The 16,858-nt window shown below is 46.1% G+C and overlaps 1 protein-coding gene across 2 annotated transcripts in view; it reads right to left on the reverse strand.

Moving 5' to 3' along the window:
- LOC125433057 (flavin-containing monooxygenase 5-like) overlaps positions 1-16,242 on the reverse strand; it is a 31,405-nt gene extending 15,163 nt beyond the window's left edge. For both annotated transcript variants that reach the window (XM_048497370.1, XM_048497371.1), the window contains exon 1: positions 16,108-16,242. In XM_048497370.1, coding sequence (XP_048353327.1) covers positions 16,108-16,242 — 135 coding nt within the window. The remainder of the gene's footprint in view (positions 1-16,107) is intronic.
- Positions 16,243-16,858: the final 616 nt, after the last annotated feature.

Here is a 16,858-nt window from a genome sequence, read left to right on the forward strand (position 1 = left end):
CTATTCAGTACGGTGAGCGTCATTTTTCTAGGCCTGGTACACGCTCCCAGGATCTACCGCAAGGCATTTCGACATGCAAAATCGGTCCGATTTTGCATTTCTGAAAAGACATATGAGAAGAAGAGAAGAGTCTGAATTTATACACCACCTTTCTGTCCTGTAAGAATACACACGATGGCTTACAAACTCCTTTCCCTTCCTCTCCCCTCAAGAGACACCTTGTGAGGTAGGTGGGGCTGAGAGAGTTCTGAGACGACTGTGACTAGCCCAAGGTCACCCAGCAGGCTTCGTGTGGAGGAGCAGGGAAACAAATCCAGTTCACCAGATAAGAGTCTACCACTGATGTGGAGAATCAAACCTGGTTCTCCAGGTTAGAGTCCACTCACTCTTAACCACTACACCACGCTGGCTGTCATAAACACAGCAATATAAAAATGGCATTAAAAAAAGTTCGCTGTTCTATGGTCTCAGATCCTTATGGTTCTAAGGAGAAATCTAGCAAACCAAACTGGTCGTGTGCAGATTCTGGTTAGACAAAATAAAGGATATTCATTTTTCAGTGAGGAGTCTTCTCAGTTTATGAAAGGAAGAACTGATAAAGAACTGGAGTACATTAACACAGAGAACACAGTCAAAGAAACTATGGGAAACGGAATCAATACAATTGTTATTTGCAAGGACAAAGTCTTTCTTGATCAGGGATCTTCTGGAATCTTCCTGAGAAGACAATTTTTGGAAGCACGTTAAATCTAGCCAGCATAAACCCACATCACAGCTGCAGAGAAGTTGTGATAAAAATTTAGTGCTGAACAAGATTTCTTGGCTGCAGAGCAGAGATTTTGTATTTCTACATCTAGGACAGTGACGTAGGTATAGATTTTTATGGGGGGGGGTTCGGGGACAAGGCCATGGCACCACCTGCTCCTGGGAGCGTGGCCACACCACCCCAAGCCTCGCCCCCGGCCTCAGTGCTTATAAAAGCAGCTCTCCCCTGCCCCCCCACCCTGCCCCCCCTACCGGCTGAGCTGGCAGCTGGCAATCCCTTCTGCCCTCCCCTCTGGGTAGAGGCATAGCTAGGGAAAATGGAGCCCAGTGCAAAATCTGAGGTTTGCGGGGGCCCCCCATGGGTGGCCGCTGTGATGCTGGAATGTTGAACCTGAGGAAAAAAAACCCTTACCCATGTCCTAGGAGTCTGTGTTTTAATGTCTCAAAGGTTGTGACTCTGGTAACATTAAAAGGGAATCTTAAAAATACCAGTTGTGTTTATCTTTGGTTTCAACAAATGCAGCCAGCTTAATAGAGGAATTCTCATAAAGTATAAGGATCACATAGCTAGCAGGGTCAGATCTGAAATGAAGACATAATCGGAACTTAAAAGTTGCTAGCCAAGTTCTGGTTTCTAGCAGTCTTTGGTTGGTCTCAAGGCTTAAGGCTGCCTAGCACACATAATTAGGTACTCCTAAAATCCACTGAAGAAATAGTGCCTGGATTCATTTTACACTATAATTAAATGAATTAATCCATATGGAAAGGGCACAGAGAAGTTGAGAAACCACATTTGCATTAGTGAGGCTCTACAGATGTATAACTTAACTCTTGGGAATAACTCATTCCAAAAGCAACCTGAAGACTGTGGTAGCTCTCTCAGGAACCATTTAAACCATCTTGTTATGATTCTGAAAGCTACACCTGGACAATTTGTTTATCGCTCTATCTCTCTATCTATCATCTATCTATCGGCAATATCATTACAGCAATGTACAGATTCTTCCAGCCGGATATTTTCAACTGACAAGTTAATTTTATCATTTGATTGCCTCAAAGAAAGGTCTCTGTTCCAGAGGTACTGGGAAAATGTAACATGTAGTTAAAACCTTCTGAGCAGAGCATGAAGGAAATAATATATCCCTGGGATCTATTTATTTAATATGCTGCCCTTTCCCCACAGGACTCAGGGCAGGTTACAACATAAAAACTAACAATCAATTAAACTTTAAAATGCAACATTGATAGCGGAGTCAGAAATGATTTATTCCATTTCTGATCTTGCTTTTAAATAAAGATGGAACTATGTTTTATTTCTGTATAAGTTAGGTAAGAACAAATTGTATTAGGTAGAAAGTAGGAATTGTAGCTATATTTTGTATCTGTGTCTCCATGGAACCTCCTTGGCCCAAGGCAGGAATCCACCCCTGCTCCACCTGGGCATGTCTCTTTCATTTGTAAAAACCCTGAATGGACGTTGACAAAAGGGACCCCGGAAGAAGCGCCTCCAGCCGCCTTAATCCCACTAGCAGGCAGATAAGGGTGCCATTGTCGTTAGGTTTCGTTTCCTGACCCCGAAGCACCCAAAGGACTCTTTTGTGTTTTTCCCGCCTGTGCCTACTTCATCGCCTCGCCCTACTTCGGCCGTGAAATTCAAGAAGGGACTGCCTACCGGACTCTAATAGGTTCCTATGTATTTGTAGATGTATGATTGGTTGCTATGTATTTTGTGAATGAATGGTTGTAGGCTGTCCTGCATTCCCCCGGACTCCCGGGCAGGAGAAAGTATATAAAGGTTGTCGTAAAGCTGCTAGGCAGCGCAGTTGCCGTGGTGTGGAGGTGCTGACATGTAGGTCAGCATCTCAATAAACTCTTTTATTATTTCACTATACTCGCTGTGTTGGGTCCCGTTTCTGTTCCTCTGCACTGCCAAGAGCTGGTTGGTCTGGTACTATTAAAAGTTACCCAGGCAGCGCGGTAACAACATCCTATAAAAACAATTAAAATTCAATACAGTACTGAGGACCCACACTAATAGATTAAAACTGATGGCACTAAATGAACCTTTCCACCTTGCGTCAAAGTCAGCCGGATATCTCTCGTGCCGGGGATTGTCAGGAGGTTCCCCCGTGATAAATGGAGGGGCTGCGAAGGGCAATATAGGGAGATGTGGTCTTGAAGATATGCAGAACCAATACCGCTAAGGGCCTTAAAGGTTAGCAGCAATACTTTGAAAATGACCCTGAACGTGACCAAAAGAGATGATCTATAACATTCAATGCGGCTGGCTAGCTGGAAAAGGCATGGTGGAACAGCCACGTCATGCAGGCCCTGCAGAATTGCCATAACTCCTGCGGGGACCTAACATCGCTTGGCGGCTTGCTCCACCAGGGCCATAAAAGCGCTGGTTCTCGTCAGTCAGCCAGATATCTCTTGGGCCAGGGATCGTTAGGAGGTTCCCCTGTGACAAACAGAGGGACCTTGAAGGGCAATATGGGGAGATGTGCTCTTGAAGATATGCAGGTTCAATACTGCTTAAGGCCTTAAAGGTTAGCACCAATACTTTGAAAATGAACTGGATATGGACCAGATCGAACTAGTGTTCAGAGGTATTTGGCCTTGGAACTCCATGAGCTATCAGAGCAGATAATTGGTCTGTTAACAGAATGGAGATGTAAGAAGTTTAGGGGAAGATACGGCAACAGGGCTTTCCACAGTGGGTAAGAATTAAGACAACTACCACTCTGGGCCACTACTCATAAGTCAACTGGACCCAATTCCCTCAAATCAGTGTCCTTGTCAATTCAATGGGGCCAATGGAGCCATTCCAAGATTTTCTGCACCAAATAAGTATTTAGGATGCAGTTTGCCAACTCAAGAGGTGGGTCTGTCCAATTTTCCACAAGTATAAATTACAGCAAGGAAATTATATGCTGAAATTCACTATTCATAGTTATGTACACTGTGGCTTCCCAGCCAATAATGCCTCCTCCAGCTGTTTGGTCAACTCAGAATATTTTTCATTTTCACCCTCCAGTTGCAAAAGCAAAGCCTCTGGGCTTTGGGACAAAGAAAATAAATTAGGAAGTCAAAAAAGTAATGTGTTTACTTGCTCGGGGTGGTGTGTACCTGACTGGGGAAGGGAATGGCAAACCACCCCATAAACATAGTGTGCCTAAAATGGCAAACCACCCCATAAACATAGTCTCACATGATCCCATGGCTCAGTAACATACCTTGACCTTTTTTGCTTACTCCTTCTTGGAAATAAGCTTGGCAACAATTTAGTTGGGTAAGCTTTACATTCTTAAGTGTAAGGATATGTTACTGGCAACCAATATCAAATTAATGTGCAGGAGGGGGAGAAAAGCTGCTCTCCACAGGCCTTGGGAATTGTCCGATCAGACCATTGTGCCAACTATTTGTACATTTTGTACAATCCCAAACAACGCAGAGCGCACACTTTAGCTCATTTTAACGCCCTGCCTAACGCTATGACTCTTGGCAGGTATAACAACACTCCATATGAGAACAGGTTATGCCAATGTAATATGGCCGTTGTTGAGACTGTTCAACATGTACTATTGGAATGTCCAAAGTACGAGTCGTTACACTCTATATACATCTGTCCATTGATAGAGAGCTCAAACGATGTCAGGCTACCATCTACTATGAATTTTCTACTCAACTGTTCCTGTGATCTCGTATGTGAGAATGTTGCGAGTTTTTTGAGGAACTATTTGGTCAGGCGCAATCATTGCCTACACAGTAGTAACGGCTGAATTATTTTATGTGAGCGTGAATGTTGTGAATGTTCAACATTGTTTTAATGTATTTTAATATTTTAATGTCTCAGTTAGTAGATAAATGCCCCTTTTTACTAACTCTGTAATTTATAATGCCAATAAAGGCTTTGGAATTGGAAATTAATGTATGCCATAGTATTCCCTATTACTATGTGTGCATGTGAAAGTTGGTCAATTAAGAAATCTGGCTAGAAGAAAGTTGATTCCTTTGAAATGTGCTGTTGGAGGAGACTGGTTCTGGTGGGTTTTCCGGGCAGTGTGGCCATGGTCTGTTGGATCTTGTTCCTAACGTTTCGCCTGCATCTGTGGCTGGCATCTTCAGAGGTGTATCACAGAGGGAAGTCTGTTACATGCTGACTTCCATCGGTGATACACCTCTGAAGATGCCAGCCACAGATGCAGGTGAAACATTAAGAAGAAGATCCAACAGACCACGGCCACATACCCCAGAAAAACCACCAGAACCAGTTGAATCCGGCCGTGAAAGCCTTCGACAATACATTGTTGGAGGAGAGTTTATGGATACCACAGGCTGCCCAAAAACCAAGTCACTGCATTCCAGTTCAAATCAAACAAACTGTCCCTGGAAGCTAAAATGAGGCTGTTGGACTTTAGTCACATAATGAAATGAGAAGAATCAGTGGAAAAGACAATAATGCTGGGAAAGGTTGAAGGCAGCAGGAAAAGAGGAAAGTCCAACCTGAGATAGATTGACTCTATAAAAGAAGCCATGGTCCTCAGTTGGCAAGACCCAAGCAAGGCTGTTCACAAAAGGACTTTTTGGAAGACATTAATTCACAGGGTTGCCAGGAGTGGGAACTTAACCCACACACATGCCTTTTGCGCCCAATGGGATCAAGTTGAAACTTGCAGACAAATGTCCATGAGATTGGGTGCAGAGTGGTCCTCCTAAACTTGGATCAGCCATCTTCTGATCTGAATAACAATGCCTAGTATGGGTCCACAAGATGCTTAATTTTGAAGTGAGGTCCACTTCAAACTCCCAAGAAAGTGTGTTTAGAAGGGGCAGGCCATAGGTGGTTTCCACACAGCCCAAATATAATGGACCGAGGAAGGAACTGATTCTGTTTGGGGGAAGAACTCGGACAGGGCTCTTCCCCAAAATGGGTTCAGCCCCTTATATTTACCTCAACCCGGGTTTTACAAAAATTACTAAATTAGCAATCTTTTCGGGACAAACAAAGGAGCCAGAGCGGCCCAGACTATTTGCAGTCTCTTCCTGGAGGGCTGAAATCTCCAGTGCAAAGGCAAACAAGGGAAACCGCATTAATTACACATGTGCAGAATCCAACCTTGTTCTGGATGAATTACTGATCTGTTTCAGGAGGGCTGCTCTTAGGTTTTTATAATACGCAGGGTGGACTTGTAAATTATTTAATTAATTGATTGATTTCGATTTCTAAACCCGAAGAAGAAGAAGAAGAAGAAGAAGAAGAGGAGGAGGAGGAGGAGGAGGAGGAGGAGGAAGAGGAGGAGGAGGAGGAGTTTGGATTTATACCCTCCCTTTCTCTCCCGCAGGAGACTCAAAGGGGCTGACAATCTCCTTGCCCTTCCCCCCTCACAACAAACACCCTGTGAAATAGGTGGGCCTGAGAGAGCTCCGAGAAGCTGTGACTAGCCCAAGGTCACCCAGCTGGCATGTGAGGGAGTGCACAGGCTAATCTGAATTCCCCAAATAAGCCTCCACAGCTCAGGCGGCAGAGCTGGGAATCAAACCCGGTTCCTCCAGATTAGATACACGAGCTCTTAACCTCCTACGCCACAGATCAAAAATATTTAAAACAACAATAATAAATACTAAAGGAATTTGTCTGTAACTGATGGCGATAAAAGCCCCCCTCTCCCCCCCGTCCCGACTTATGTAAATCCTTGTGGGCTTGTAGATCATTGGTTGGAAGTCAATTGCATGGAGATTAATAGGACATTCACTCCAGAGATCAGACACAGCCCACTGCAGATGCAAAGGAAATGTATCATGGGAAGAGTTTCAGTTTCAAAAGTTTAGCTCGTCCTCCTTAGGGGATCTGTAAGGAAATGATCAGGATTCCAAAGCTAGGGAGATTTCTGAAAGCAGATGGAGTGGACAAGGAGCAGGGACTTTCCCATGCCAAGAGTTTTGCAGTGAAACTCTACGCAGAGTTACACCCTTGTAAGCCCATTGAAATCAATTGTCTTAGCCTGGAGTAACTCAATATAGGGTTACATTAGGATGTTGTGGGTTTTCCAGGTTGTATGGCTACATTCCAGTAGTATTTTCGCTTAATGTTTCGCCTGCATCTGTGGCCATGATTCCAGCCGTGAAAGCCTTCGACAATACATGATTCCAGCCATGAAAGCCTTTGACAATACCTGTTGAACAGGTAGCAGCAGAAAAGCTCACCTGCTTTCTCTTTTTTCCCTTTTGTTTGCGAATAACATTTCTGTTCACTTGGCTAATTCCTGCACAAAGTGGTTGCCCACAAACCCAGCTCACTTGCCCTTAAAATTTCTTCTTGCTTCCTCTTTGATCTTTCTCTGTATGGTTAGTCCATTGTTGTAAAACTGTTGTAAAACCAGGAATTCACTCTGTCTGTAAAAGGGCCAGTTTCCCCCTGGCTTTCATAAATGTGTAACGAAGATCCTAATCTTTTCTAGCTGAACGCTCAGTGTCCCCTAAAATTGTTCTTGCTGAGATCTTACCCTCAAGATGAAATAACCCAGAGGTACTATTCAATGTGTTTATTATTATTGTAGATTTCACAGCTGCCAGATCTTTAGCTGGTTGTTGGCCTTCATTACAATTCGAGCCTCACCCAGAAGCCTAGGAAGTTGTAATGTATCGGCATAGTATTTGTGCAGACCCCAGCAGGGCTGCCTTCTGAATTTGACAGATGTTAATTTTGGCAATTCGAAGATGTTTCAAGTGCTGCCCTAGTGTTTTTGGGGATGGCGCCCAGCATGCCGATTACCACTGGGACGACCTCAGCTGGTTTGTGCCATAGACGCTGAAGCTCGATTTTCAAATCGTGGTATCTAGTGACCTTCTCGTGTTCTTTTTCAATGATCCTGCTGTCACCGGGGACTCCTATGTCGATGATGCTCACTTTCTTGTCTTCGATCACGGTGATGTCCGGTGTATTGTGTTTCAACACTTTGTCCGTTTGGATTCGAAAGTCCCACAGGATCTTGACCTTTTCATTTTCCATTACTTTCTCTGGACAATGTTCCCACCAGTTCTTAGCTGTTCTTATGTTGTAATTCTTGCATAAATTCCAGTGGAACATCTTGGCCACTGAGTTGTGTCTCTGTACTCATTCTGGGCAATCTTTTGCAGCAGCTGAGGACATGATCTACAGTTTCATCAGCTTCTTTGTACAATCTGCATTTTGCATCATCTGAAGATTTTTCGATTTTGGCCTTGATCGAATTTGTTCTGATGGCTTGCTCTTGTTGTTATTGCTGTTGTTATTGTTATTTATTCGATTTGGTAGACCGCCCTACCCCCGAAGGGCTCAGTTCTCCCCCCCCCATCAAGTTACACCTGACTTATGGTGACCCTATAGGGTTTTCAAGGTAAGAGCTGTCCTAAGATGGTTTACCATTGCCTGCCTCTGCATCAAGACCCTGATATTTATTGCTTGATGATTCCTTTCCAAATGCTGACCAGGGCAGACCCTGCTTAGCTTCCAAGGTCTAACAAGATCAGGCTGGCCTGACTGTATATAAAAGTCATCAAACAACAATATCAGCAATAAAAGGCGAAGATAAGAAAATGCATTAATTCATCCCCTGTAAGATAAGAGAAGATAAACTTTAATGTCATTGTGCACGCACGCACGCGCAACGAAAATACAAACATCACTGATGCACATTTCTGCAGTCCTCACACCCCATTGATCCGCCTTCCAACCATCCCTACACAGCCACCACCACATCAAAGCGACGCCATGGAGTTCAGCATAGCCATAGCTCTGGAACAGAAACTGTCTCTGAACCTAGGTCAGTGATGGTGAACCTTTTCGAGACGGAGTGCCCAAATTGCAACTCAAAACCCACTTATTTATCACAAAGTGCCAACACGGCAATTTAACCTGAATACTGAGGTTTTAGTTTTGAAAAAACGGTTGGTTTTGAGGCGTGCGTTACTCGGGAGTAAACTTGGTGGTAGTTGGTGGTTTTGCTTTGAAGCAACCGTGCAACTCTTCCTACGGGTGAATCATGACCCTAGGAGAGTTTACTCAGAAGCAAGCCCCATTGCCAGCAACCAAGCTTACTCCCAGGTAAAGGATCACGCTTTAGTTCTTCGCATGAAAATCAGTGGGGTTTAACAGCGCTTAGCATGGTTACCTATACTGCTTCCCCAAAACTAGGTCTTAGGTTTAATGCTAATAATCGAGCCCAGCGGCCCAGGCCAGCCTAGATGTGTGGGGGGGGGACTCTGCTTGCACGTGCCCACAGAGAGGGCTCTGAGTGCCGCCTCTGGCACCTGTGCCATAGGTTCGCCACCACTGGCCTAGTTGTCCTTGTTTTTATGATCCTATATCATCTGCCAGATGGTAATATTTTTTTTTAAAAAAGAGTATGCAGGGTGAGACAGATCTTTCAGAATATTCTGAGCTTTCTTTAAGCAGCGAGCATTATAGAGTTCTTCCAAAGAGGGGAGAGGGCACCCAATAATTCTCTGGGCAGTAGTAATCACCCTATGGAGCGCCTTCCTATCTGCCACTGTACACTGTAGCACGGAAGGGGGCGTTTGCTCTCAATGGAACTTCAACATCAGTATCCAAAACTCTACTAAACTCTACTGAAACTCTCTATTAAAGGGGTGCTATTGAATGTGTATTGAGCAAATTCAGGGTTCAAGCGGCACAAACCCTTCCTTGGAAAATTTCAAGCACAACTTGTATTTCAAAAACAAATACTTTCTCTGCTCTGAAGACTGGGTCCACTCAAACTAGTAATGTGCATTCCTACTAAATCCAAAGGATGCCATATCATGAGGATGTGCACATATTTATTATTAATTAATTAATTAATTAATTAAATTTATTAAACCGGCACCCAGCCCCCGGAGGGCTCTGGGCGGTGTACAACAAATCAGTGCATAAAATTACAGTAAATAACAAATAGAACAAAATATACCCATGATATTACAACCCTTAAACACAGCAGCATCAATATAATCTCTATTAGTCAACCTCAATATGTTGACGGCACCTGATCAGGCAATGCATTACTTTGCTTATGCATCTGGTAGGGTACAGGTGCACTTTACTGCCAGTTGGCACCTGGAATCGGGGATAGTCGGTGATCCATCAGCATCACTGCCTTTCAGAAGCAGGCAGGCCCATGAACTTTCTGGCTGCTAACAGCCAGGAGCAAGCTGGTTTGGATCTAGTTCACAGCAACAGGGGCCCTTTTTGCACAACCAAAAGAAAAGGGAAAAAATGTATTGTCGAAGGCTTTCACAGCCAGATTCAACTGGTTCTGGAGGGTTTTCCGGGCTGTGTGGCCGTGGTCTGGTGGATTTTGTTCCTAACGTTTCGCCTGCATCTGTGGCTGGCATCTTCAGAGGTGTATCACACAGAAAAATCTGTTTCTCACTGTGTCTAAGTAAAAAGGGAAAGTTTAGTGTGGTATATTGTCCACACGGCCACACAGCCCAGAAAACCCTCCAGAAACAGGAAATAAAATGTTTCCTCTGAAGAATTTTGCACAGGCCGTTTCCGCACGGCCTTTTTATGGCGCCCTGGGAATGGTAAAAACGCCATTCCCAGGGAGCCATTCGCACAGGCGGCGCTCCCCCTCCCCCAGGACGGCATCAAGCCGCCCTGAAAAACAACCCTTTAAAGGGTTGTTTTTCCCTCAACAGCGTGTTCCCGGCGGCGCAGTGCGAACAGCACCGCCGGGAACACGCTGTTTCCCTTCCCCGTTCGACTCACCTTGTCCCCGTCATTGGCCTGCTGGCCGTCGAAACCCCACCCACGCTGTCCTCCGACCCCTGGAGGTCGGAGGGCAGCGTGGGCGGGGCTTCGACGGCCAGCAGGCCGACGACGGGGACAAGGTGAGTCGAACGGGGAAGGGGGATGAGGCGGCTCCATGCGGAGCCGCATGCCGTCTGCCGGCCTCTCCAGAGGCCGTCCACATGCTTGCATGCGAACGGCCTCCGCCTCCACGCTGGCAGAATTCTTGCCGGCGTGGGGGCGCCTGGGGGGCCGTGCAGAAATGGCCATAGTTTTTAGCCCAAAACGTTTTATTTCCAGCCTCAAAATGTTTTATATGCATCCTCTGGCCGCTTCCGCACGGCCACGCTGGGGGTTGGGTTGGGATACATGACACCGACCCAACCCCCCAGGGACCGTTCGCACGACAGGGAAGACAGCACTGGGGAGCACCGGCGCCCGATTGACGTATCTTCCCTGCGACTGTCCGGCGCGTCGCCGAGGCCAGGGGACAAGCCCCCTGCCCTGCGTGACCACTCTGGAGTCGCAGAGCAGGGGGGGCATGTCCCCAGGCCTCGGCGACGTGCCGGACGGTCGCAGGGAAGGTAAGTCGATCGGGAAAGGGGGGAGGGATGGCACCTTCCAGCCACTGCTGTTCGCACAGCAGCGGCTGGAAGCCGCCGTTTTCCAAAAACCTCGCTTGGGGAACGAGGTGGGAAAATGGCGGCTTCACACCATTTGCTGTTTTGTTCTGGCTTGTTTCGAAACGTATGTCATAAATAATTAACATGTAAAGATTGGATGCTCTTCACCTCTACATGGCTGGAAATCCTTCAGAACCTCAGTAGTTCCAACTGGATTCCTATGTTCTGGGAGATTAATCCACTGACTGACTGAGTAGTGTGCTCTGGGCCTTACCTGACTGAATAGTGGAATGAGAGCTGATTTGGGCTGTTGTTATGGAAGTGCCAGAGTGGTCTTTCCATCACTTCCCTAGCGGCACTGCCCTCTGCCTCATGCTTGACAGGAAAGGTTGCCAGCTCTGTGTTAGAACATACCTAGAAATTGGGGCAGAGCTTCAGGAGGGTGGGTTTTGGGGAGAGAATGGACTCCGATGGGGTATAATGCCATAGAACCCACGGCAATTTGGTCCAGGTGAGCTGATCTCAATCATCTGGAGATTAACAGTAATACTGAGCTCTCTGGCCAATGTTTGGCAACCCTATTGATAGGATCAGAGAGGCCCATGGAATAGATAAGAAGACGCTTAAAGCCAGTGGTGTAAGTGCCCAGGGAGTGGGGGGCATCTTGCACCAGGCGTGCGCCGGTGCAGGGGGGCGGGGTGTTCGAGGCATTCTGGGGGCATTCCAGGGCGTGGCGGGGGCTGGCGGGGACACAGGAAACACACATGTCCTGGGCACAGTTTCCTCTCGCTATGGCTCTGCTTAAAGTGGAAATGGGGGAAGAACCAGTCATGAATCGAACTGAGCACAACAGACAGTCCCTTCAGACCTGCAGCAGCCATGGGAAAGGAAGGATTCACCGTCTTTATTTACTTCCTCAGAGCATTTTTAGCCCACCTCCCCCCAAAACTAGACTCAAGGTAGTTTAGCATGATGCTGTGGGAAAGGCTGCAATCTGTAAATGAATGCTGAAAAACAAATGCTAAAAAATAAACACTAAATATGCTCTGACCTAGATAGTCCCGGCTAGCCCGCTCTCCTCCGATCGCAGAAACCAGGCATGTCAAGAAACTTGTGTAATTACAGTTTTGGTGGCAGTGTCAACAGCTGTTACAGAATTATCCTGCCTTTCACAGCTTGGGGAATCGCACCAAGCCGAGCCAGAGACTGGTGCCTGGCCTCTGCTTCTGAGGATATTTCCTCAGAGAAATATGCAGTTTCAGAACAAGTTTTGGCACTGAAGGAGCAGGCTGGGGTTTCATCGGGCTGTTTAACATTTACCCTCAAAGTGACCTGATCCACCCGCTCATTCATGCCTCCAGAATGACTATGAGTTCACTATCTGACTAGAATACGAGATTTAGTTTTTCAAGGACCAAGATTTTTTAAGGATGGTTTTTAAGGGACATGTTCAGCTGCAAGAAGAGGCTCTGAGAAGAGCACACAGCAGTTTGTTTGTTTGTTCGTTTGTTCGTTTGTTCGTTTGTTCGTTTGTTCGTTTGTTTGTTTGTTTGTTCGTTCGTTCGTTCGTTCGTGCGTGCGTGCGTGCGTGCGTGCGTGCGTGCGTGCGTGCGTGCGTGCGTTTGTTTGTTTGTTTGTTTGTTTGTTTGTTTGTTTATTTATTTATTTATTAAACTTTTATGCCTCCCCATCCCCGAAGGGCTCTGGGCGGTATACAACATAAAAATGACAATGTAAGGTAACTAAAACATTTAAAACATTTAAAAGCAGCGAATACAACACAATAAAAGAATGGCGTTCAGCAACTATTTATAAAATCCCCTCCCCTGTTTGGGAGACAGCTGTGAACTGGCTGAAGGCAGAGGCGTAGCTAGGGGAAATTGAGCCTGGGGCAAAATCTGAGTTTTCCATCCCCCCCATGGGTGGCTGCACACCTCCACCACAACCAAAGGCCGACGTCCCCCTGCTATGCCTGGCCCACCTTGCCTCGATTTTCCACCCCCCCCATGGCTTACGCCCAGGACATGTTACCTCACATGTCCTCATGGGCGCTACGCCTCTGGCTGAAGGGGAAGGCCCTCGGGCACAGGGCCTCTGCTTTTTCTCTCATCCAAGCGAAACCAAAGTGGGGATGCCATGCCAGCCTCCAGGTGAGGCCTGCAGATCCCCTGGAATTACACCTCATCTCCAGGCTACAAGGATCAGTTCTCCTGGAAGAAATGGATGCTTTGGACAGTGGACTCCAAGGCTTTGTAGCCCACTGAGATTCCTGACTTCCCCAAACTCCTTCCCCAAATCTCCAGGAATTTCCCAACCTGGATCCTGCAAATGTACCCCCCACGCACTTCCCCCTCCAGGGGCCAATCCTAAAACCCAACCTAGCAATGCTCTGGAATTCCTTATCCCAAAATAAAAAGCTATTACATTCCTATCAAGGTCCTACAGGCTATGAACCTCTCATTCCTTCCAAGAATGTTTCGACATCCGCTGATGTCGAAAGGGGGGATATGATTGGGGGATATGATTGATGTCTATAAAAGGGGGGATATGATTGAAGTCTATAAAATTATGCGTGGGGTAGAAAATGTTGACAGAGAGAAATTTTTCTCTCTTTCTCACAATACTAGAACCAGGGGGCATCCATTGAAAATGCTGGGGGGAAGAATTAGGACTAATCAAAGGAAATACTTCTTCACGCAACGTGTGATTGGTGTTTGGAATATGCTGCCACAGGAGGTGGTGATGGCCACTAACCTGGATAGCTTTAAAGGGGGCTTGGACAGATTTATGCAGGAGAAGTCGATTTATGGCTACCAATCTTGATCCTCTTTGATCTGAGATTGCAAATGCCTTAACAGACCAGGTGCTCGGGAGCAACAGCCGCAGAAGGCCATTGCTTTCACATCCTGCAGGTGAGCTCCCAAAGGCACCTGGTGGGCCACTGCGAGTAGCAGAGAGCTGGACTAGATGGACTCTGGTCTGATCCAGCTGGCTTGTTCTTATGTTCTTATGTTCTTATGATGTGATAACCAATACCTGACACAATGGAAGGGATGTTAAGTGTGGAAAACATTTGGCAACGTTTTCCTGGTGTGATCCCTATCAAATACTTTCGGCATTCATTCATTCATTCATTCATTCATTCATTCATTTATAACATTCTGATGTTGTCTTTCCCCTCAGTCAGAGCTCTCAAGGGGGTGAACATCAAAACACTGAAACATTTGAGCCATTAAAAAGAACACTGAAAACTGAAAACTGATTCAGTCAAAAAAAGCCACACACACTCACACACACAACACCAAAATCATGGAGGAGAGTCAGATGGGGAACCTAGAACTGGAACAGAAGAGCTTGCTTAAGACCATCTGGCCAGTTCAGGAAAGGAGATATTTGAACAATCGCTGTTTTAAATTAAATTAATATTTTAGAGTTTATGGGGCTGAGTTTTTCATGTAAGGTATTATTCATTGGTTGTTATTTACTCGCCCCTCTTGATATTGTATTTTTTGTTGATGTTGTACACCACCCAGAGCCCTCCGGGGATGGGGCGGTGTACCAAATTGAATAAATAAAAAGAATAAAACTTGGAACTTTCTGGTCCAAAGCTGCAGCTTGTCACCCTTATGTTGCACCAGAGAACAGGCCAAGCCAATTTGTCAGCCAGCTGTTTCTTTACATTTTTTAAAAATTAAAATATAAACAAGGAACCGATACAAGTAAAATTCTAAGACACAAACTACGGAGCTATAATAAAGCATCAAATGTACACATTTAAAATCGACTTTTCATTTTGGATAGGAAAGTATTCCATTTTCCGGATATATCAGACATTTAGCCATGTAGTAGGCAAGTTAATTCGCAAAGATAAATACATTCTGCTCTTTTCTCTGACCCATACTTCGTCAAGGTTATGTTCTTCTTCCAAAGCCGAGCAAGAATCAGACTTGCATATGTTACGGCATTAAGCACAGAGGTTACAGCATTAGGTTTTTTTAAAATCATCCCCCTAAGATGATAGTTTCTGGTTAGTCCAATCTTGTCAGATCTCAGGAGCTAAACTAAGCCAGTCCTGGCTTGTACTTGGATGGGAGCTCATCCAGGAAGTCCAGGGTTGCTACCCAGAGGCCATTTCCGCACAAGCCCCTGAAAATGTTCGCCAAACGTTGGCAAAACGTTTTGAGGCTGGAAACAAAACGTTTCGGGCTAAAAACCACAGGGGACTCCTCGGAGGAAACGTTTTATTTCCCGTCTCAAAACATTTCATTTGGGTTGTGCTGAAAAAGCTAATAGCAAGCAACGGCAAATCACCTCAGAAAGTCTCTTGCCTTGAAAATCCCGACAAGGTTGCCGAAAGCCTGCTGTGACTTGACCCCCCCCCCCCGCCCCAAAAAAAAGATAGCTTCAATCCAAGCTGGGTCATGCTAAGAGCAACATAAATTATTAACCTCCCTCCCCCCCACACACACACACAAAACCCAAGCCTTGGAGAGCCATCCTAAGCAAGTCTGCTCAGATTCCTACTCAGACCTAGCCAATGGAACTTACTCCTATGAAAATGCTAGTAAGGTTGCCCTGCATGTAGGAGTACATATATATGTGCCATCAAGTCATAATGGACTTCTGGCAACCCCAGCAAGACACTTTCAAGGCAAGTGAAAAGCAGAGGTAGTTTGCCATTGCCTTCCTCTGCAAAGTCTCCCTTGGCAGTCTCCCTTCCAAATATTGACCCTGCTTACCAGGAACTAACAAGATTGAGCTGTGCCCAGTGGTGTAGCGAGGGGTGTGTAGGAGGGGATTGGAGCCCTGGGCACCACTTCCTATGCCATTCAATCTTCCCTCCTTCTATACAAGCATCTTAACTTTCAAACCTGTCATTTTCACCTGTCATTTCAAGAAGAGTTTCCAGAGGACACCTCCTGGCAATGCCACCCAGCAATCCAGACTCACCTCAAACCTCCAGAGCCCCCCAATGTTGCTGGTCATCTCAAAGCACACAGGCTCCAGATCCTCATCCAAGCAGCATTTGATGGAGGCCAAGCCGCTTGCCCCGGCTCCAATGACTGCAATCTTCTTCCTGGCCATGATGAAAACAGTGCAGAAAACTGGTCCTCAGAGGGAAGAAAAAAGCCCTGTGGTGAGAAGCTGCCGTTCCAAACTGGAGTGGAACACAAGGGGCAGAAGCTGCACTTCCCGGCGTCTGGAGGTACAGATTTAAAAAGCCTCTCTCTGTGATATACACACACAGAGTTTGCCTGCCAGAGCCTTTCTGGAATAACAGGACTGGGCACCCAGGCCATATGCCGGGTGAGTCTTTTAAATAACATATTAGCATGTTTTCACTCTTGTATCCATTGGTTAATTACTATTCTCATATATTATGAGAAAATCCATCTGTGCCTACCTTGCCCTGCCCTTTCAGTCTTGGCATCTGTGTGACGCAGCATGCGGTGAAAATCAGTTCCCAGTAAATTATTCTCAGCCGTCTTGTTTCCTTGGTCTGGTTTGTTGAATTCCTGGAGATTTGGGGGCAGGATCTGGGGATGGAAACATAGGGCCTTTCCCCACTCTCGTCCTTCCCCTCTATGCTGCGCGCTGCTCTCAGCACGCAGCATCCCAGGCGCGCGCCCGGCCGTCCCCACGACCCCGCGCTCTGCGCAGGGCCATCAAAAGGCGCCGTTAAGAAGAGCGCCTAGGATGC

This window comes from Sphaerodactylus townsendi, linkage group LG05 (genome assembly GCF_021028975.2).
Source record: "Sphaerodactylus townsendi isolate TG3544 linkage group LG05, MPM_Stown_v2.3, whole genome shotgun sequence".
Classification (NCBI taxonomy): Eukaryota; Metazoa; Chordata; class Lepidosauria; order Squamata; family Sphaerodactylidae; genus Sphaerodactylus; species Sphaerodactylus townsendi.